Source organism: Myotis myotis, unplaced genomic scaffold (assembly GCF_014108235.1).
Source record: "Myotis myotis isolate mMyoMyo1 unplaced genomic scaffold, mMyoMyo1.p scaffold_m19_p_2, whole genome shotgun sequence".
NCBI lineage: Eukaryota > Metazoa > Chordata > Mammalia > Chiroptera > Vespertilionidae > Myotis > Myotis myotis.
Genome location: NW_023416324.1, coordinates 178295060 through 178318525, shown reverse-complemented (window position 1 = coordinate 178318525; position 23466 = coordinate 178295060). Strand labels below are relative to the sequence as shown.

At 40.5% G+C, this 23466-nt stretch overlaps 1 protein-coding gene across 4 annotated transcripts in view; it reads right to left on the bottom strand.

Moving 5' to 3' along the window:
- PEX5L (peroxisomal biogenesis factor 5 like) overlaps positions 1 to 23466 on the bottom strand; it is a 232876-nt gene that overhangs the window by 9321 nt on the left and 200089 nt on the right. For all 4 annotated transcript variants that reach the window (XM_036352041.1, XM_036352043.1, XM_036352042.1 and 1 more), the window contains 3 exons: positions 6454 to 6570; positions 3743 to 3886; positions 549 to 619 (listed from right to left, as the gene is read on the bottom strand). In XM_036352041.1, coding sequence (XP_036207934.1) covers positions 549 to 619; positions 3743 to 3886; positions 6454 to 6570 — 332 coding nt within the window. The remainder of the gene's footprint in view (positions 1 to 548; positions 620 to 3742; positions 3887 to 6453; positions 6571 to 23466) is intronic.

The window sequence follows — 23466 nt, the reverse complement described above, 5'->3', positions numbered from 1 at the left end:
AGTAGGGAAAGTGGGAGTCTATTTGGTAGGGGCTGTCCTTCCCCCCAGGGTTTAAATGGGGGCTCTAATCAAGTACGGTGCGATGTCACACCCTCCCAAAGTTGTCTAGAGCTTTAGTCAGGGGCTCAAACTTGCAAGTTGCTAAAAATATCTCAGGAGATGCTTTGTAGACACCAGAGCTGAAACTGCATTGAGATTATTTTGAGTATCTTTTTTTCTGAAGAGAACTTTCAGATGCTGTGGAAGGATAGGACATTAAAAGGGACCATTTATTCAGTGAATCTATTTTATGACTGCTTCTGACATAGACTCTTTCATGCTAATGAAGGCCAATGATTTGTAAATGGCCTAACATTGAGCTTAAGGAACATTATTTCCTCATCAGTTCCCGTTTTTCACAGCTCTGTATAATCATAGGGGGCCTCTCAGCACTTCTTCTGGCCAAATTCTTTGCAATGTCTATGAAGGTCAAAAGGTAAATCTGAAGCAATGGGAAATCCATTAACAGGTGTCCACCAGTCCCGTGGCTTTGCACTTAGCTTCACTACCTCTGGAGGGCGACAATAGCTGCTTGCTCGTTTTCATTCTCTGCCTGAGTTATCCCGAGGAACTGCCATGCCTACAAGAAACAAGTGATGTCAACATTGCAGGAGGAAGCAGAATCACTCACGCGCAGTAGTTGGTTTACTTGCCCGCGACAGATCCCTCTGTGTAGAGCAACCTGTCTCAGGTGGGAGAGTCTTGTAAAAGGGGAAAATATCGAATGCATTTCTTCAGTCAAATTCTTTTGTGACACTTAGAAACCTCTCCTGTGACCCATGGAAACCCCTGAGTTTCTGAGATATCAGGTATCTTAAGACCAAAAGATAAGTACACAAAAGTATGCATTTGTGATGCAAAAAGGTAGAAAAATAATCCAGAAATGCAGCTAAATAAAGTTGACAGTAAGAAATCTCAAGATGTACAAAATTAACTTGTATAAACGAAAGTCAAGCAGTTATTAGAAGGGGCAACAGGAAATTTAGGAACTAGGGAAGAACAAAACCAAACCCCTTACAAGGTGTTTAATGCCCTAATATAGGGTTGGGCAGGAGGTTTACAGTTTTGAGGACATGACACAGTTTATTCCTGTGTTGTTATTTATTGTATTATTTTCCATGTAAACAACTATAAACCTACTTTTGCCCCACCCTGTATAGTTACTGTTAAAATGCACAAATATATAAAGTGCAATGTAATGTACCTATAATTTTAAAGCCTACACTTAACACTTTATATTGCATCATAGCATTTTTTTCGTGTTTTTACAAAATCTTCCTACTTATAGTTCTTAATTTAAATTTTGTTGAATGGATATACTATTATTAACTCAACCAGTTCTTTTATTGCTCTGAGATTGTTTTCAACCCTTTGCTATTGTAAATAATGTGAGGAATATCTTCAAGCAGATAATGTTTTTCATATCTAGAATGACATTATTAATATTAGCACAATAATTCTCACACCATTACAACAGCAATGCATATAAAAAAAGACCTCCCATTACACATCTTGTCCTCAAATTTGCTGGGGGTGTATCTGAGTCTTGGGGATTTGAAAAGGTTTGGGAAGGGCATAACTCTCCCACCTTTGAGAACCAATGCTATGAATGTTTTAAAACAAGCTATATAAAAACACTTATAGAGTCATCTTAAAGTGCTATAAGATTATGAATTATTATTACACATACCATACACACTCATAAAAATATTAATTATTTCCCCCCAGAATTTCAGTGACTCTTTTTAATCTTTTAAATGTACACAAAGCAGCATCCATTTTTTATTTCACCTTCCATACATCTAGAATGCTTCTTAAGAAGAGATGGATGGAAGTCTTTCTCTGAGGGCTTCTTCCTAGGCTCTGGGCATCACTTGCACTGTCCACAGAATGTCTACTGTCTTAGATTGGGGTCTACACAGATTCAGAAACCCTGGGTCATACATTATCTAGGACCCGTTTGTAACCAAGAGTCATCATTTTCTCATTAATGAATCTGGGATAATAATGCATACTTTTTCTAACCTCCCAAAGTTGTCGTGTGAAATGATATAATAGACATGAGAACATATGGCATCTAGAAATGTAAGGTGACATTATTTTTTTTTGGGGGGAGGGGTGGAGGTTGACCTGTATTTTTCTATTAATGCAACGATTTTCTCTTCTACAATGATTCAAACATCTTTTTTTGTTGTTGTCAACACTATTACAGATGTCCTCCCCTTTGCCCACTTCCACCCAGTACCTGCCACCCCTCCCCTGGCCTTCATCACTCTGTTGTCTGTGTCCATGGGTTATGCATGTACATTCTTTGGCAACTCTCTTCACCTTTTTAAAATATCTTTTGAAAAATTCTAGTATTTTGATTCAGAATGCCAGCACTCAGTTCTATCTCATTTCATTATCGGTGTTTTGACTAACAAGATACCAGGGGCTTTCGTGATCAGTTTACCTGTTCTTTCAACACGAAGTACAACCAATAGTAGTAAAGGCTAAATACCGATGTAGCAGACACTGAACGAATTTAATCCTCGCAAAACCCAGTGAGATGGTTATTATAATCGCGATGTCCACTTTACATATGCGCAAACGGAAGCTAAGAGGCTTTAAATGACCTGCCCCAGACCACATGGCTCATGGCCAACCAGTGGTGGAGCTCAGGGTACCGCTGTATTTGAACCCGCACAGAATGGCAGAGTCTGAGAAGCTTACCCACTATTCCATACCGCCTTCTCAGCACCGGACATACCCAGTCCTAAAAATGTCTCAAATTCCTCTGGGCATATTTCTTATAAAAAGTTTCCTGAAAATTACAATCTATGAAGAAGGATTTTATACCTGCCACTATCCTATGACAGACCTTCACAGGTTTGGAAGTGTCGTGGAGCAAGATAAGATTGCAGAAGCCTCTTTGGTGGTCTCTCCAATCACCCTTCACACCTCAGAGAAAGGGGTTTTTCCTAGTGCTCCCTCCCCATGGCTTTCAGGATGAAGTTCAATCTCTTGCCTACCTCTTCTTGCCTCCACTTCTGCTATTCTCTCCCCCCTCATCCCCTAACCTAATGTTTCAGGTCCCTCTGCTCAGCCAAGAACCACTTCCTCTAAACAACAACTCCACTCCCCTGCTGTCTTTAATGAATCCTCTCTCCTTGAAAACTCAGCTTTGGATCCACTTAGCAGGGAAGGCTGAGTCAGTGTCTTGCTGTCTGCTCTCCTCGCCTCCTGTGCACTTGCATTTATTACACTGCACTGGTTTGTTTACTTGCTCCTCCAGATAGACCATTGACCCATCTTTTCAGTTGTTCCATTTCTCCGGCCTTTCAGGGATCTGAGCCTAGTGTGGGGCACAAGCCCCGGGACAGAGTGTGTGTTCAATAAACGTGGAGGGAGTAAATCAAAGGGGAGAGAGGTGTCTCTCTAGACCCAGACAAGGCAGCACACTGCCCCCTGAATACCGCTGCCGAGCTTCCAGGTAGGCAATTTTAGTTTTTCATTTCTTTTCTCCACCCTTTCTTTTGTGGCACCATAGATAGATATTGCAGATTTGGTTAGAAAACAGTTTATATCACACTACGCCAGGCTAACTCCTTTGGGAACCGTTACTCGATGAAAATGCCACCAGTAGACCTCTGTGTCACCCTCTGTCCCTCAACTAGCGCATGCAGCCCCCCTCTGAGCCTGGCAGGATGAGGGGGAAAGACACCTCTGCATCTCCCGGGTCCTGAAGAATTGCGGCCTCCATGAACAGGATGGTGACTGGGAGGTCCCCTTCCTTCAGCCTCTTTAAGCCTTCTTCAAATGCGCCTGGCCAGTCCTTGAAGGGGTTTTCAGTGTGGAAGTAATAGCCCTACAACACAGAAGGGCCAACACAGATCCATCGGTTTATCTCCTCATTCTCACATGCAGTAAGCTCTTTTAGAATTTAAATTAAAGTGTTTAATTAATTTAATTGCAATTAAATTCTTTTCGTTTATTATTTTTTGGAATTTTTATTTTATTTTATTTATTTTTAATATATATATTTTATTGTTGGTAGTATTACAGATGTCTCCCATTCCCCCCTTTAACCCCCTCCTCCCAGCTCTTACCCACCCCCTCAGGTCTTTGCCACACTATTGCCCGTGTCCATGGGCTATGTACTAAGTAATATATATAAGTTCTTTGGTTTATCTCTTCTCATCTCCCCAACCCCCAATTGAGGTATGTTTTATTGTGGTGAAATTTTATTTTATATACATAACATAAAATTAACCATTTAAATTTCAATTACTGTTTTTTTCTTATTATGAATGTACATTTTCATTATATACACTTTAGATTTTGTAGATTTTGTCATTGACTAATATAAAACGTACCCAAAATGCCACAACCTACATATGATCACTGCTGATATTTTGGGGTTTGTTTTCATTCTAATATTTCTTTTGTTCATTTTGTTTTAACCAACCCCTGCCCTGCTCCCCAAGATTGTAAAAATACTGAGTTTTTGCATATATTTTTGCTACATGCTCCCACTCAGTCCCCTGCAGTGTTAATACTGCATACTGTACATCTGTTTATGCACTGTGGCCCTTTTGAGGGTTATAAACCATTGTAATATCTAAGATTTCTTTTGTCCTCCCACTCCTCAAACCAGTGTATGCCCCATTGCTGGCTATATCGCCCACTGAGAGTGCATGTTTTAAAGTTATAGATCTTCTTTCATTGTAAAAATTTAAACAATGCAGAATGTACAAATAATCTTCTAGTGTTTTTCTATGACTATACACATTAAACAAATAAGTTCATGCTATTGGTGCAGTTTTACAGTGTAAGCCCCACTTCGTTTTAGTTATTATAATTATTTAGATTAACATTTACTTAGTCAAACCCATATTGATGGGCTTTCAGATTATTTTCATTTTTTTCATAAATAAAGATACAGTGAAAGTCTCATGCTCAAATCTTTGTGTGCATTGATTATTACCTTAAGATAGACTTCTAGAGATATTTATTAGGCTAAAGCTATGAACTATCTTGAGGCCCTTGATATGTGTAGCTGAATTGTTCTTGAGAAAGTATGTCCCAATTTAAACTCTCAACAGAAGTCCCTGAGAGACATTATTTATTGCAATGTTAGCTACATGGATTATAATAAAATCTTTCTAATTTGATAGATATAATTACGCTAGTCTGTTGATGCTACTGAGGTTTTAAAATAGATCAAATGGAGACCTTCAGAAAGGCAAACCCCTTATCAAAAGCCACTGAGCTTATGTAATTGTGTTGCGGATATGGGGTCCCAGGAGTGTGGGGCTCAGGGTCCTAGCCATATCTCAGGTTCAAAGACTGTAGTTCAAAGGGGCGGGGGGTGGGGAATGGAAATGGGAGGCATCTGTAATTAGAGTCTGATGTTCTGCATCAATGTTCTTCTTACTTAGTTTTGATTTTGTAGAAAAGACAGTTATTCTTAATGAGAGGTTGTTCCAATTTTATGAGATTGCCTGGCCTACTGAGGGACATAGAATATGAAGAAGAGAAAGACATTTTAATGACTATGTAGATTGAAAATCCCCTAAGATCAGAGACTATTAATCATCATTTCCCTAGTTGCTAGTGCAGAGTAGACACAAATAAATATTTGTTGGATTGAACGATCATGGAAATTATCCAGAACTAAATATTATTGAGACTTCCTCAACCAAAATCACAATACAAGCATATACTATATCTTATTCCCCTCCCCAGTATAAGAAAATTCCACATATCTTTTTATCTTTCAAGTCATTTAAACTTATTTCTCAAGCCCTCCCCTCCCCAACTGTTTTTAAAAGCACAAATCCAAGGGCAACTGGGACCTCATGGGTAATTTGGCTGGCTGGTCACTGCGCTCGCATTTGGTGGAGCTCCTGTCAGGGAAATATCTCTGAGGGATCCCCTTGGGACTTGACCTGGTTGTGTGAAGGCTACCTTTTCCACTGAGTTTCTTTGCTAGCTGTATAATGACTGCCTGTGAGATACAGTCCTAAGCCCTGCTTCATTCCCCTGCCCATTAATATCACTTCTGTCAGCTCATCTATGTGGCTCATGGGACTGACTGACAGAAAGCATTGTGGGACTAGCCCAGGTCTTGTTCCAACATACCCTCAAAGTCAGCTAGGCAAGCAGTCAGGATCCAAGCTGTAGTTGACTGCCCAACTGTCTGTATCAACATTGATAAAAATAAGGGTATTCCATTCCAGCTTTGCTGCTCTGACACATTGTTTGATTATATTGCTTTCATCTACCAGAATTTCTCCTTGATCTGATTGATATTAAATTGTGTGTTTGGTTCTTAGATTTCTTTTCACAAAATGATTACCAACTAAGGTATAATTATATGATCCAAAGAGATTGAGAAAACCTGTCAGCATGTATAAGAAGAGAATTGGTCACCTTCTCGCTAGCTGAAATTGTAACTTGGTTCTGGGCTTCTTGGTTCTCGGATATCCAGTTCCTCCGGGCCATTTCTTCCCATTCTGCTTGCATCTTATCCCAAAACTCTGTATCTGACTAGGAGACAAGAAACATCAAGAGAGATGGATTTAAGAGCATGCTCGATCGTTTGGGTTATTTCCAGAAAGACAGTTTTCCTTATGGATCAAAATGATACTCATAGTCGAAGAGTTTCTGGAGGGCAGAGTGTTGAACTGAATGAACTGTGACTTTCCCCAGCAGGAAAATCGCTATCATCTGAAGGGCCTGAATCATTTAGACCAAATTCAGCGAAAAATCCATTACTTGACCAATTTCAAGTGTGGGTACCAGACACACGTTTTAGGAAGGGTGGCCTTTCCTCCAGTTGCTCCTAGGATAGGAGGAGCTAGAGCAACAGCTTTGGGACTGGGTAGGCAGTGACTTGGTGAGGCAGTTGGCTATGGACAAAGAAAAGTAACATTAGTTGATCCAACTCTGCACCATGCACTGTGCTGGGAGAGACGTGATCCTAGAAGGCTATGGTCACAAAGCAAGGGTTGCACAGGATTTGACTCCTAGTCTGGCTTCCAAGGTCAGGCTTATCACCTCATGACAAACCTGGCCTCCTGATGCTAAAGAACTAAGGACCCTGGCTTTGTGAACTTGACTGAGTCGTCTTCAAGGTCTTTTCTATGGAAGGATCTTTTTTTTTTTTTTTTTTAAATCACTTTTTCTTATAGTTGTTGTTGTTGTTGTTTTACATTTTTCAAAAGGGAAACCTGTTTTTATTTCAGAGGAGATCTGTGTTCTGGAGGGAGGCAGAATTTTTCTCCAAGATCTGTTCTAGGTTGGCTTAGGTGTCCTGGGGAGAGGAAAAAGGGGCAAGTGTCTTAAAAAACTTAAGAGAGGAAGGGGAACTTCCCAGGGGTGGGGAGAGAAGAGGTGGTAGGTTCTGAGATGAGTGAGAGACTGGTGCTTAGTTTTTAGGTATTTCCCTAGCAAATTAGACTGACCTCCAAGGGGATGACAGAGGGGATGATTGGGGGAGAGGCCTGACTTGAACTCTGATCCCCATGTGTCAGGGAAATAGAGAAAAAATTGAATTTTAAGGAGCCACTTGGGGCTTGGTTGGCTGTTAGCAGTAGCAAGGCAAATAAGAAAGTGAAGACTCATCCTTGTTTTCTGGCAGCACAAACGCTTCCCAGATTTGGCATCTGAGACTAAATTACCTTCCCAGTGTGGCAAGAGAGGTGCTTGGAAACCACCTTATTGTCTTTTAAAGAAAACAAAGAAATGGACATTTCCTGAACACCGGAGTCTGGGGCTGAGATCCATACTCTAGCTGCAAATCTCAATTTCTATGATTCTAAGTCCTGTGACTTGTTGATACACCATCAACTTGATTTGAGGTTGCTTTTCGCCTTTGAATCCTCCCAGTCTCACCTTCCACACCACCCTCATGCCTGGTGGTGGTTGTGCTATGGTGGGAACTCTTCAAAGTTGCTTGGAATGATAGATATAACCTTATTTCTTCTGCATACAAATGTTCAGGGAATAAAAGTAAACACAGTGTGACTAATCCCAGGCTACTAAATAAATAGTAGATCTTGCTCTCTTCCTTTATCATATCCAGAATACTCATTCCTACCACAGTGCTCAGTGGGGGCCTCCCTTCAACGAAGGCTCAGGGCAGCAGGCATCTTGAGAATCTATGATTGGGATGCTAGAAGCACATGGAATGGCCACGTCGCATCCAGGTTAAAATTGGGAATAAAATTCAAAATTTCTTTTACAATGAATGGTTTTAGTAGAACACCAAATTGTGCAAACAGAATGATCTCAGGTATACAAAGGCAATGGCTAGATAAACTACTTGAAGGAAATATGCTACCCTGCTAAGAGTAATCTCTTTGAATGAAGGGACGATGGGTGATGCTTCTCTTGCTTCTTTACATTTTTCCACTTTCTGAATTTTCTGATTTTGTATTAATTTTACAATAATAAAGGTTAAAAACAACAATAAGAATACATTAGCTTTGATTTTTAGTACCATGAAACTTGAACACTTAGATACCTAAGGAGTTAGGAGAAATTTTTTGGAGTCTCATTGTCTGCCTTGAATAGCTTTTCAAAGATGCAGGCTCTCCTGTCTTCATAGCTGCTGAGAGAAATCTGTCAAGTGAATTTTACAATGTTTACTGACTTTCCCAAGCCCCCTGGTGGGTAATGTGAAGTGCCAATGACTTCCAGTACTTTTAAAGGCAGTTACTTGTTCCCCTATTGAGGTTCTTCAGAATTTAAAGCGATTACAAGTCTTTTGAAAGAAGGAACAAGAAAGATTTTATAATGTGTACATCTGGGTTATAAAAAGATGCACCCTTTCCTGCAGTTTCAAATGCAAGCAGGGGGTGCATAAATAAAACTACTGTGGGCATCAGAGGAACCTCAGCTCAGAGGGGGTGGGGGCTGCCCGGCTCTCATTTAATGATACACACCAGGCCTTACTGTTACCACTTAGAATAAGTTCTGACTAATTAGAGTGCACAGCACAGTTTCATTTAATTACAGAAGTCTATTTTTAGCACAATCAATTTTCATCCAGCCTTAAAATCCAGACTTCATTCACCTAACCACAATTAACACTGCTGCTTTTTTTCTATTTCTAATCAGTTTCAAGAAACATGAGACATATTTGAATTTTAAACATTTTAGACAGGACTGAGGGGATTTAATATATTGATGATTTTTTTAGTTGTCCTGATATTTTGGTAGGTTGTTTTTTAATATTAGACAGGTAATAAATTATATGCTTATACCAGAAATGAACTATTGTTGCAAACCATTTTCATTTTCAAAAATAGCTTTCTGATGATATCAATGGTATTCTTAAAAACTTGGGATATGCAGTATGATGGTTAAGAACAGCAGTTCTCTCCTCAGACGAACCTGGGAATAGATTCTGGCTCCATCACTAACCTTCTGCAAGTACTATTACCTTCCCAGGTCTCACTTTCCTTAGCTTTAAAAGGAAGATATATAATAGTGATTTTGGTTACTTGTTATGAGGACTAAGTGAGAAAATGTAAATGTAGCATATAGTGCATGGTAAATGCTCAATAAAAGTAGGTGTTCTTTTAAGTGTTTCTCCAGCATTGAAAACTATAAAAAACAAAACAAAACAATGAACGAAAATCACCCACAATATCAAAGATCAAATATCTGTATTTGGTGTTTTAATTACATATTCTTTTCCAGATATCTTTCCATTAGTCATATACATCTTTCCCTTCTAATTATTAAAAAAGAGGAGGAAAGTTAAGAATGTTGTGGCAAAAATGGACTGTTATAAAGCAATTAAAATGGTACTTATGAAGAACTTCTTACAACCTGGACTAGCTTTTGAGTTATGTTTCTTGGTAAGTAATGTGATCACAATGATAGAAAACAATAAATAACATGCTGGGGAAGCACCAATAGCACTACTTTCATGGGATGGGATTATGAATAATTTGCATCCATCACCTTTCCTTATACTTTCAATATTTCCCAAATTTTCTATTACTAGCATGTGTTATTTTGGTGAAAAAGTGGTTAAAAATGGTGACGTCTTTTCAGTTTTATTTCTTCCAATGATCCCACACTAGAGCAATTTCTTGCCTCTCTGAATTCATTCAACACATATTCAGTGTTAGTGGTTTAGAACAAGAGAGGTATGCACTAGAAACTGCCATTACACCTGTGAACTTGAGCAAGTCATTTTAATCCATCTGTACATTATTTTTTCTTATTTGTAAATTGAGAAGACTGGATTCATTAGCTAAATAGCTGAGGATTCGTTGTCTATGATTCAGAAGATCAGAATAAGGGGAAAGGGAGTGTGTTCACTGATCTCAAAAAATTATACTTTAAAGCATTTTCCCCAAAGCATATTTGACATTTTCCCTTCAGTTTTTGATTGTAAAACTAGAAAATAAAAATTTATATGAAAATAATGACAAAATTAAATATTAATTATAATAAAGAATAAGAAAATAAGTAATTTAGTTTAGAATCAGGACTTTTTAAAGATAGCAACATATTATCACTTCCCACTCACCAGTCTGTTCTGGTCATCCTTGAGTTAAAACAGAAATATTTTAAACTTTGTGGTCAAACATAAGTGCTGATTAGAATGATCCTGGCGTTGTGCTGTGCAAGGACTGATTCGTGTGAGACTATATGCCATTTCTGCCTGTCAGGAATCTCACTTTCTTTTTGCCTCTTTTAAAAAAAAATTAAATTCTTTTTTATTTAAAGTATTACATGAGTCTCCTTTTCCCCCCATTGACCTCTCCCTGGCCATTCCCACCCCCTAGCACATGCCCTCACCCCCTACAGTGTGTCCATTGTGCTCATATGCATGCATACAAGTCCTTGGGCTGATCTTTTACCCTCTCACCCCTCACCTTCCTTCATAGGTTGGACAGTCTGTTCGATGCTTCTGTGTCTCTGGTTCTAATTTTTGCTCATCAGTTTATGTTGATCATTATATTCCACAAATGAGTGAGCTATGTGATATTTATCTTTCTCTGACTGGCTTATTTCACTTAGCATAATGCTCTCCAGTTCCTTCCATACTGTTGCAAATGGTAAAAGTTCCTTCTTTTTAATAGCAGCATAGTATTCCATTGTGTAGATGTACCACTCTTTTCTAATCCACCCATCTGCTGATGGGCACTTACGCTGTTTCCAAATCTTAGCTATTATAAATTGTGCTGCTATGAACACAGGGGTGCATATATCCTTTCTGATTGGTGTTTCTGTTTTCTTGGGATATATTCTTAGAAGTGGGATTACTGGGTCAAATGGAAGTTCCATTTTAAATTTTTTGAGGAAACTCCATACTGTTTTCCACAGTGGCTGCACCAGTCTGTCTTTTTGCCTCTTTAGATATCCATTGATTAGCTGTTACTGGATAGAACTTTAAAAAACCAACCAACCAATCAGTCCTTCTATATGTGCAAAACAAAAGACAGCACACCTTGCATGGTGAGGAATGAAAAACCACTATGCAAGGCTGGTTAAGTGTTGAAGTGAAATTATGTGCAGTCAGTTTGGGACCTCATTGCTCTGAGATCCAGTAGCCCAAGCTGGTAAAGATTGGGTAAGCTCTTCCCACTCAACACATCTCTTGTTGAGTAAGCTCAGTAGTAATTAAGGGTTCCACATGGCTGCCCAAAGAAGACATTCAACCTGCGGCTGCAATCATAAATGTGAAGCACCCTGCTCAAGGATGGGATAGAATTTGAACTGGTCAGAATTAGTTTGAGCTCTGGGTGCAGCCTGGGTGTCCCATGGAGTGAGGGGTCATTGACAAATGAGTAACTCAGGCAAGAGTGAAAATGCAAGAGTAACTCTGTTTATGAAGCGATTTATCTAGGAAAGCAGAGCTCTGAGGGGTGATGAGAGCTGAGCAAGCCAGCTTAGCCTTCTTGTGCAGATAAGAGAATTAAGAAGAGTGAATGGCAATTCCAGGGAGTAGACTTTTATCAAACGTGATATGAAGCTGCCTGAAAATGGAGTGGACTGCTTCCTCCTCAGGATGGATGCTCCAACATTAGAAGTCTTCAGAAACAGACAGAATAACCAATGTGAGGAGTGTTTGTAAAGACGACTCACAGATTAGCTGGAGGTTTGACCCAATAAATTCAGTAGTCTCTTACAACCCCAAAGGTCTCTGGTTGTAACACTATTAATGAATTGACTTACTGAGTAAACAGGAAGGCTCAAAATGAATAAAATCTCAATGAGATAAGAAGTGGATCTGTCATGGGTGCCCTTTCTCAACCTAAACAGGATAAGGACAAAAACATATGGGCTTTGACATCAGCTGGAACAAGGTGGAATCTGGCTGTGCCCCTTGTCACATGACCTCTTCAACTCAGTTCACCTCTTTGACTCAGTTTCCTCATCTGTAAAATGTAAAAAGTCTCTCTGGGTGTTTGTGCAGATTAAGTGGAACAATGTATGTGAGGTGCTTAGAACTTGAAACATTAAGAACTAAGGAACTGGTTTAAATAGTTAAAGCTATTTTATATTTGTAAGTGAAAAAGAATATTTCCCAAGACAGAGAAAGGATGCAATCCCACAAACTGTAAATTGTGTGGTTCAGAAGTATTGGAAACCAAAAATATTGGTACTAGCACTCAACATAGATTTCCCGGTTGCCTCTGGTTAGACACGGCTTCTTGTTTAATGGAGCTGCCATCACTGCAGATGTTGGCAGGCACCGGGCAAGTAGCCAGAGGCTCTCTCCAAACAACGTGCCAGCAGATTAGCTGCAGAAACATGGGGAAGAGAAATTGGAAATGATGGGAAGGAGAGGAAAGGACACAGGAGGCTGGAAATAATACAACACAAGCCTTGAGCAGGATGTCAGAAGGAAACCGAGAGCCATTTCTAACAGAGAATCTAAGGTAGTTAGCTTTCTGTTCTTTCCTTCCTTTTCTGGTGAGGGGCAAAGAGGAATGGAGTATTAAAGCACAGTGAGCAAACCTGTTATCCAAATGGCCATTAGCCTACTCATTCGCAAACGAATGCCTTGCTAGGACTGGAGTTCCACATGACTGTATCTATGTCTGTGATTCCAGCGGTAATTGTATTCACAACAAAGAGCTGGCCTTAAGATGCTCTGGAACCAGAGGTTTGGAGACCAAGCCTGGGTTCGCTGCCACTTTGGGAGTAAGGTTTCATGGGGTCAACATCTCAGAGGCTGTTTATTTCTTGGTACTAGCACTCAGCATAGATTTTCCGGTTGCCTCTGGTTAGACATGCCTTCTTGTTTAATGGCTTGGAGGCCTGCTCTTTGGGCAACTAGCAGCATGTGACTACGGGGCTACTTGACCACAGGCATGAGGAGATGGGGAGGGTCCTGGGGTCTGAGCCTGTTCCATGTGACAATGTCATGTGATAAAGGATTAGTAGTGTGAATCGGTTCCACAGGGGCTTTCTTCTCCTTCAGCTATTTCTATGGGTAGTGAAAAGTTACTGGGAAACTCTTTAGCAGTTTTAAAAAAGAAAGTATTAGAAATATTTACTAAATCCAAACTATGTGTTTGTGCTGTGTGTGATAGAACTATTAAACAAAACAGAACAAAACCAACCACCTAGATATGGATGCCACTCCCAGGAAGCTCGCTGTCCAATGATAAAGTAAAAACAGGGGTGACTGTAATTCAGGATAGGGTGAACAAAGGATGCAAAAAGAGATGAAGTTGCTTGCTCAAAGGCACGCTATCCTGGTAAAAGACAGAGCCAGAATTCAAGACATTTCACTCTTCCCTGTTATGGCATAATGCAGCTTGCGACATGGCTACAGCAGTGTTCCTGGTCCCCGTCCTCCTCAGAACCTTGCCACTTCATGGCGAGGCGGAGTCTACTGCCTGTCTCTGAATACTTCCCGTGACAAACAGAATGCGATGACAGTGACCTGGTGTGGCTCTTAAGACTAGATCCTAAAAGGAGACACAGCTTCTGCCTCCCTCTTTCCTTCTGGACACACCCTTGGAATCTAGCAGCGAGGCTGCAAGGAAGCCCAGGCCTCAGAGAAAGGCCATTTTGGTGTCCTGGCATCCGTGCAGCTAATGCCTCAGTGACCACCAGCACCGGCTATCTGCCTGCGAGTGACAGTGCTTCAGAGGATCCGCACGCCAGCCTTCAAGCCATGCTGACACCCATGCACCAAAGAGGCGCTGTCCCCTTCCAGCTCTACACAGATTACAGATTTTTGAAGCAAAATTAACATTGTTATTTTAAGCCATATGTGGTGGAATAACCTATTACATATCCAGAGTAACTGGAACACACTTGGGGTTAGAGGATAGAGCAGGGAAGGAAGGTGAGGTGCAGAGAAGGGACCTAATGACTGGCCTTCCTCAAAGGGCTGGTGGTGATGGAGAGCCGCAGCATCCCCCAGAGGGCACACTGGGAACAAAGAGTGCTGCCATCAAACAGCTTGAGAGGCATAAGGTTAACCCTATAGGCCAGATCTAGCCAAGAGACCTTTTCCCTCCTAAGCTTAGATACAAAATCTCACCTCAAAACCCAGATTTCAGACCTTTCACGAAGACCTGTGAATATTTGGCCCACATGTCTGGAAGCAGCACTCTCAGGTCCTCTACTTCAGTGGTTCTCAACCTTCCTAATGCTGCGACCCTTTAATACAGTTCCTCATGTTGTGGTGACCCCCAATTTCATTGTTACAAATTGAACATAATTAAAGCATAGTGATTAATCACACAAAAAAATATGTAATTATATATGTGTTTTCTGATGGTCTCAGGCGACCCCTGTCAAAGGGTCGTTCGACCCCTAAAGGGGTCACGACCCACAGGTTGAGAACCGCTGCTCTACTTCATCATGGTCACCACCAGGCCATCACTTTACCTGCCTGGCTCCTGGAGGTAGCCGAGTTGGCAAATTCTGGACAAATGTGAACAGGATCTTTGCTGTGTGACTTCCCAGGACCTTCAAATGTTAGTATACATTAATACACATGCTAACTATCTAAGAGAGAGATGACCCCAAATGAGTGTGTGTGTGTGTGTGTGTGTGTGTGTGTGAGAGAGAGAGAGAGAGAGAGAGAGAGAGAGAGAGAGAGAGAGAGAGAAAGAGATTAGGGTTCTCCAGAACACAGCTTGGGAAATGCTGATGTAGAGACCCAGGGCATAAGCATAGAAAGGTCCATGAAAACAGATTGTTGGTGGGATGAATTTGGTGAATCGTAAGAAACAGGCAGGGATAGGAATTTACCACACACAGTTTGTGTGTATGTGACTGTTTCCAATGAATCTCATCTCCAATGAGCCAGCAGGTTCTCGAATCCTCACATGTGCTGTGTGAATCAGAATTCTTCAAGATTTTGTTGTTTTATTTTTCCACAAAAAGAAATGAAACCCAATATGTGAAGGGAAGAATTAAAGTAATTTTGGTATGTTTTTGGTAAGACAACTCATTTGATTCATTTATCTTTTCAATATTAACTAGTCATTGAAAATGGCCTTTGAAACTATATATAATTGTATGTACAGATTAGACAAAGATGGGAAGAACACAAGAAAATGAAAACAGTTAATTTATTAGTGTAGAGGGATTGATTTCTGGGTAGTTTCTAACCCTTCCTCCCCCAACCTTTTGATTTCCCTTATTGTTGTTGTTTATATATATATATATATATATATATATATATATATATATATATATTTAATATTTTACAGAGAGGAAGAGAGAGGGATAGAGAGAAACATTGATCAGCTGCCTCCTACCCACTCCCTACTGGGTATATGCCTGCAACCAAGGTACATGACCTTGACTGGAATCAAACTTGGGACCCTTGAGTCCACAGGCTGACACTCTATCCACTGAACCAAACCATTTAGGGCTTGTCGTTGCTTTTAAAATAATTTAAATAAGAGAGACAGTTTGATAAAGAAATTATTTTCTGGTGACTAACAACGTTTAAGTTCTATAATTATTTCAAGATCTGCGAAACATGCAAACATTCTCTGTACGTATTGGGAATAGCGGTTAAGGGTAGGAGTTTTGGAGCTAGACTGGTTGGAATTCCAGTTCCATCATTGAATTGTGCTGTGACCTTGAACAAGTTACCGAATCTATGTCCCAGCTTTCTCATGTTAAAATGGGATATGGCTGCTGTAAAGCACTGAGCTACATACCAGGGGAACATGTACAGCTACAACTAAAGCAAGCTTAGGGTGTCTGTGCGTATAAACAGGCTCCTTCTTCCTCTCCTTTCCTTTGCTGCAGGGCAAGGCCACCAGAAAGATTGTTTTAGAAGCAGTTTCCTTTGCAACATTTTATCTGGTGATAAAAAATTTTACCTGCTAGACTTCCAAACCTCAGAGGGAAGGCTGGGGGTGGGGGTGAGGGTAGGGTGGGAGGTAATCAACCAAAGAATTTGTATGCACATATGCATAACTCATGGACACAGACAATAGGGTGGTGAAGGCCAGGGGTGGGAAGCTGAGGTCAATGAGGGAAAAAGGGGACATATGTAATGCTTTCTTTTTTTAAAAAAATATATTTTTATTGATTTCAGAGAGAGAGAGGGAGAAAGAGAGAGACAAACATCAATGATGAGAGGGAATCATTGAGTGGCTGCCTCCTGCACGCCCCCCACTGGGGATTAAGCACACAACCCGGACATGTGCCCTTGCCTGGAATCAAACCCCGGACTCTTCAGTCCGCAGGCCAATGCTCCATCCACTGAGCCAAATCAGCTAAGACATACTTTCAACAACTGGCTATATCTAATGCCAGTGTTGACACTACCTTCCACAGTGACCCTTCCCCCCATCCTTTAGGGTTACTTAATGGGGAAAAAATTGGGCCAGTCATGTTGATGAGCAAGTCAAATTAAAAAATCACTCATATTTATTGGTCATATTGTACTGATATTTTGACTTTCTCCCCTCTACCCCTGCCCCCCCTTTTTTTGACTACCTGAGGGTCACAACAGTTGACTAGATATAAAGACAGAGTCTAGATCCAGTTTGTAATCTTATGAAGATAACAGGGAGGAAAATGGCAGAAGCTGCTTTCTTTGACACTGAAATCAAACTAGCTGACTCAAGGGCAAGACAAGGATTCTGAAACACAGCCAGGAGCCCCCTGCCTTGAACCAAAGTGGTAGTATTTCATCTCTGGGTGGAGTGGGGAGGGGAATGTGTTCATGCTGCCTGGAGCTGATATCCAGCTATTCATAACTACTGTGGAGCTAGGTAGTTTCTGTTACTCCCATCCATGCCTTCCAGATGGTCAAAATTATCACACATTCTCCTTGTGTTTTGATTTATTGGCCTGTGAGGATTAATTTGGATAGAACTAGAGAAATATTTTCTCTGCCAAGGATACTAGGCATTGCATCTAGCTTCTTGGCAGCAACGGACTCATACCCGGCATCATAACACAGAAGAGAAGTCCAGTAAAATGCCAGGCCAGCGACTCTGGGGCCTGGGAGAAAAGTCTGCCATGGTAGCACTCTTTTCTACAGAGCCTACCAAACAATGGCGAAGAGGCTATGGATGGATTTATATTAGACTGTACTGGCAAGAATTGTTGGACTTTAACAAATGACATATATTGTATTGGTCTCGGGAGCTATTATGTAATTAGGCACACATTTGGAAGGGTCAGGCATAATGTTTTAAAAAAGAAATACTGAGGTGTACAAGATAGTAGTGCTTTTCTAATGTCTATAAAATTGATTTTTTCATACATAATCTTTTTATTGAGATGACTCATAAAATTTGAAGAGTAGCATCCTCTCAAAGTAATTTATTATACATTATACAGTTAATTCACTCATTCAGCCAAGTTATTGACAAGCCTACTATGTCGCAGGCAATATTCTAGTCATGGGTATAGCAATGAATAAGACAGATGCTAATCCTGCTCCTGGAGTGTGCCGTCTGGTGGGGCATAGACAAATGCAGTATAGTACTGTAGGCTAAGGGGAGAATAGGTACTCTAGAAGCAAAGAGGAGGGGAACCCAAATTAGACTCGGGAGTTCTAGGATCTTCTGGAAGCAATGAAAACCAATGGAGACTCTAGGAGAGAAATTAGCAGGTAATGGGGCGAGGAAAGAACATTTCTGATAGGAGGGATAGCATGTGAAAAAGCTAGGAGGATTACATGACCTATTCTAGGAACTGATAACTTATGGTGATGCCAGTGTAGATATCAAGGTGGGAGCCAGGGTTGAGGATGTAGAAGCAAGAATGGTCCAGATCATGAAGAACCTTACATAAGCAGGTCAATGAGTTTGGACTGTAAGAACATGTAGAAGGTCATGCAGATGTGGGTTTTAGAGAGCTTTCTCTGCTTGAGTGAAGAGAATGGAATAAGTGGAACATTCCATTTTTATACTTTGGAGGCAGTGAGATCAGTTCCAAAGTTGTTAGGGTTGTCTGTATAAGAGATGATGCCACCAGAATAGGGTGTTGGCAGTGGTGATGGAGAGAAATGGGTGGATTTGAGAGATATTTAGTGGAATCAATAGGACTTGGTGTTTGATTAGATGCTGGGAGAGTGATAGATGTTGGGTAGGAAGGAGAGAGAAACTGGGGATGGGGTGGGGGGTGAGGAGGCGAAGCTTTTCCTTGGAGGACCCCATTCTCTGACTTGAGGAACAGAAAAGGTAAAGTAGGGTTACAGTGAAAAGCTCAGAACCGGGTATGTTCTGTGTAAAGTGCCTTTGATGTGTTTGAGCATAGATGTTGATTAGGCTGCATGCTGCGTGGGTTTGGTCTCAGGAAGAAAACCAGAGCCAGGGATGAGGATTTTAGAGTCATCAGCATGTGCATGTTGACTGGACTCACACAAGGGGAAGTGTTCAACCGGCGAGATGGTGTTAGGATTGGAGAGCGGGCTGCTGAGTGTTGCGCTCTGGAGAACAAGGAATAGGCAGAGGAGGAAGAACTCCCTCCAGAGGGAGGAAGAGTGTGGGGTCAGAAAATCCAACGGGAGAGAATCTTAGCGGAGGACGTGAGAGATTAGACTGGGATGGAGTGCGTCTGTGAGTGTGACTAGTAATGAAGTCATGCTTTCACCCAGAACAGCTTCCATGGGATAGGGGTGGGAGCCAGGTCACCATGGATTGAAAGCAAATGAAAATAAAAAGACATACACTGTCATACATTGTAACAGTAAAGAAAACCATCTTTGGAGAGTTATTGAAACTGAATTAGCTGAAACTTCACTTAGCCAGCTTCCCACCCCCCTCAATTTTATGCGTTTATACCTACCCACCCACCCGCCTACCCACTTACCCATCTACTTATCTACCTAGCTAATCTTTAACTGGTAAGTCAAATGCCTTATTTGAATCATGGCCAAGGCTAAGGATGGGAGTGGGATAGGGAAAGAAACAGCCACATTTTCTTTTCCTGTTTTTTTTTTTGTCCTATAGAATCAGCATCATAAGGAAGTAAGAAGCTTTAGGAATTTCTGATCCACCCCCTCCTCCTGGGGATGAATTGTGGGGGGTGGGGCAGAAGAGAGATAAATTAGGAGGCTACTGCAGTAAACTGGGATGAGATCAGGGTGATTACAATGGAAACAGAGAGGAAAGAGCGAATCAGAGATTTTCTAAGCAAAGAAATGAGGATTAGTGACAAAACTGCATTGCTTCCTACTAAGAGCAAAAATATTGTCACCTTGAATATTTATAACTTTTAAAGAGCTTTCAAATATATTAACTTATTTGACCTTCATCAGTGATTTGTCCAATGTCACTACCTATTAATAACCGAACCAGGGCCAGACCCTTATCTCCTAATTTCTACTCTACACCCTTTTCATTAATGCAACCTTGTTTCCCTCATCAGGCTCTGCAGCTCTAACCTGTCCTTAGCATTAAGGATCAGTCAATACTGTTGCTTGGCAAATATTATCTTGGTTGGAGGAAAGAGCAGAACAGAACCCTTCTGTTTGTCTCTTGTCACTTAATTTCCTGAGCCAAACCAAGTTCATTCTGTTTAGAAATACCAGGTCACAGATAGTGTACGCAGCTTCTTTTCTATCAGGAATGAAGGAAACTACAGTAGAAAGTTACAATGAAACTCTTTGGTTGTGGTTCCAAAAAAAAAAAAAAAAAAAAGAAAGGAAGGAAAATATAATAAAACAATTGGTGTCTTACTACCTATGCAGGACCTGCAAATATATATATATATATATATATATATATATATATATATATATATATATATATATATATATATTTATATATCGCCCCAACATCTAGCCTATAATCCTTATAAAGCAGCTAACATGGAAGGGACCAGGAGAGAGCATTTTCATGAAGTGAATGGTCAAGGATGTGTATTTCCCATGACCAGGTTTGGGCCACCAAGGGCAAGCCAACCTGAAGCTATCATGAATTCCAAAAGGAGTTCTTTGAAGGGTGAGGATTGGTGATCTTTTTAAAAAAATATATTGTTATTCCCAAGCCATTATGCTCAATTAATACTTGACAAAGGAGGCAAAGGAGGCACTTGGAAACAGCCTAAGTGCCCAAAGGAGGCAAAAGCATACAATGGAGTCAAGGCAGTCTCTTCAATAAATGGTGCTGGGAAATTTGGTCAGATACATGCAAAAAAATGGAACTAGATCACCAACTTATACCATACACAAAAACAAACTCAGAATGGTTAAGGTCTTAAAAGTAAGATGGGAAACCATAAAAATCTTAGAAGAATCCATAGGCAGCAAAATATCAGACATATGTAGTAGCAATATCTTTACTGATACAGCTCCTAGGACAATGGAAACTAAGGAGAAAAGAAACAAATGGGACTACATCAAAATGAAAAGCTTCTGCACAGCAAAAGAAACCATCAACAAAACAAGAAAGCCCACTGCATAGGAGAACATATTTGCCAATGTTATCTCCGATAAGGGTTTAATCTCCAACATTTATAGGGAACTCATACAACTTAACAAAAGGAAGATAAACAATCCAATCATAAAATGGGCCAAGGACCTAAATAGACACTTTTTGAAAGAGGTCATACAGAAGGCCAAGAGACATATAAATACGTGCTCAAAGTCACTAATCATCCGAGAGATGCAAATCAAAACAACAATGAGGTACCATCTCACATCTGTCAGAATGGCTATCATCAACAAATTAACAAACGACAAGTGCTGGAGAGGATGTGGAGAAAAAGGAACCCTCGTGCACTGCTGGTGGGAATGCAGACTGGTGCAGCCACTGTGGAAAACAGTATGGCACTTCCTCAAAAATTTAAAAATGGAACTGCCATTTGACCCAGTAATACCACTTCTAGAAATATATCGCAAGAAACCAGAAACACCAATCAGAAAGGATATATGCACCCCTATGTTCATAGCAGCACAATTTACAATAGCTAAGATTTGGAAACAGCCTAAGTGCCCATCAGCCGATGAGTAGATTAAAAACCTGTGGTACATGTACACAATGGAATATTATGCTGCTATAAAAAGGAACTTTTACCATTTGTGACAGCATGGATGGAACTGGAGAGCATTATGCTAAGTGAAATAAGCCAGTCAGAGAAAGATAAATATCACATGATCTCACTCATATGTGGAATATAATGAACAACATAAACTGATGAATAAAAATGGATCCAAAGACAAGGTGGCACTGAGCAGACCATCCAAACTCAGGAAGAAGGCAGGTGGCAGGGGGTGGTTAGGGATCAACCAACTTATATGCATGCATATTAGCAGGACCAATGGACACAGACACTGGGTGGTAGGGGCTTGCCCTTGGGGGTGGGAGTGGCTGGGGTCGGTTAATCAGGGGAAAAAGGAGACATGTAATAGTTTAAACAATAAAAAATATTTTGTTACTGGTTTCAGAGAATAAAGGAGAGGGAGAGAGAGAGCTATGGTAGAAATGTCAATGATGAGGGGGAATCATTGATCAGTTACCTTCTGCACATTCCCTACTGGGGGTTGAGCCCGCAACCTAGGCATGTACCATGACCAGGAATCAAGCCATGACCTCCTGATTCATAGGTCCATGTTCAACCACTGAGCCGCGCCGGTCAAGCTAGAGGATTTTTTTATTATTTTAGAGTGACTGGCAAGTTTTGGGACTCTTATGGGTTAAATTGTGTTCCCTGAAAAGATATGGTGAAGTCGTAACCTCATATCTGTGAATGTGACCTTCTTTAAAAATAGTCTTTGCAGATGTAATCAAGTTCAGATGAGGTTCCTATGATGGACCTTTAATCCGGTATCACTGGTGTCCTTATAAGAATAAGGGAATTTGGACACCGACACAGAGAGAAAATGGCCATGTGAAGATGGAACAGAAATTAGAGTGATGCTGTCACAGCCCAGGGAACACTTGGGGCTACTGGCAGCTGGAAGAGGCAAGGAAGAGCCCTTCCCTAGAGATGTGAGAGAATAGGAACCTGCCAATATCTTGATTTCAGATTTCTAGGCTCCATACTGTGAAATAGTACATGTGTGTTAAGCCACTCATTTTGTGATGCTTTGTTACAATAGCCACTGGAAGTTAATATAAGGAACCAACCTGTGATTTCAGTCAGAGGCTAGGATAAAACTAACTCATAAGTGAGGTTTGAAAGGGCAGTAGAAGATAAAGTTTTTTTTTACTTGCACCTTATCCAGTTCTGTCCATTCAATGAAATGATAGTCAAGAATCCTAGTGCACGATACATGCTCAATAAATACCTGTTGTGAGTGAATGGTTTCTGAGCTTACTGCGATGTACCCTTTCTTACACTCTATTTCATTTGACTCCTCAAATGGGTTTCTGTGCATTATTTCCATTTTTATAAACGAGGAAGCAGATGTCACAGACATTAAATAACTTGCCCAAAGAACATGACTCATAGTACAAAACTGAGATTTAAACATAGGTCTTTCTGACTCTAGTCTGTGCTTTCCTACTCCGCTGTCATCAAATTAGTCTTGCCCCACCCCCAAATTGGGTAGATGTTCAATGGCCTGTGTCCTCTTAGTTCAGAGAACTATGGCTCATTTGAAATGATTTCTTAGAATTTGAATGCAAGAATTCACAATTTCTTGGCCCTTTTGGTTCTCAAAAGGACAAATTGGCAAGCCTCTCTACAGGATAACAGGCAGAGATTAGGTTGTGTAGCTTAAATAAATTCAGTGTGTATTAAACCTTGGTTCTAGGTCTACGTTCTTGGACTACGAAGCTGAAAAAGACAGTTCTTGCCTCAAGGATCTCACAGTCATCTAGAAGAAATTGTCTTGTTTTTTGGGGAGGGGTGGGGGGTGTTCAAAGTATTTGAATCACAAGTCAGAAGATGTGGACTCTTGTCCTGGTGCCACCACTCCATAGGGCTGTGATTGCAGACAAATCAAATAATCTTTTCTTCATTTTCAAATTTTTGAGAGATTTTTCTGTAAACCATGAAGAGTTACACCAGAGTCAGGTGGCATAATTA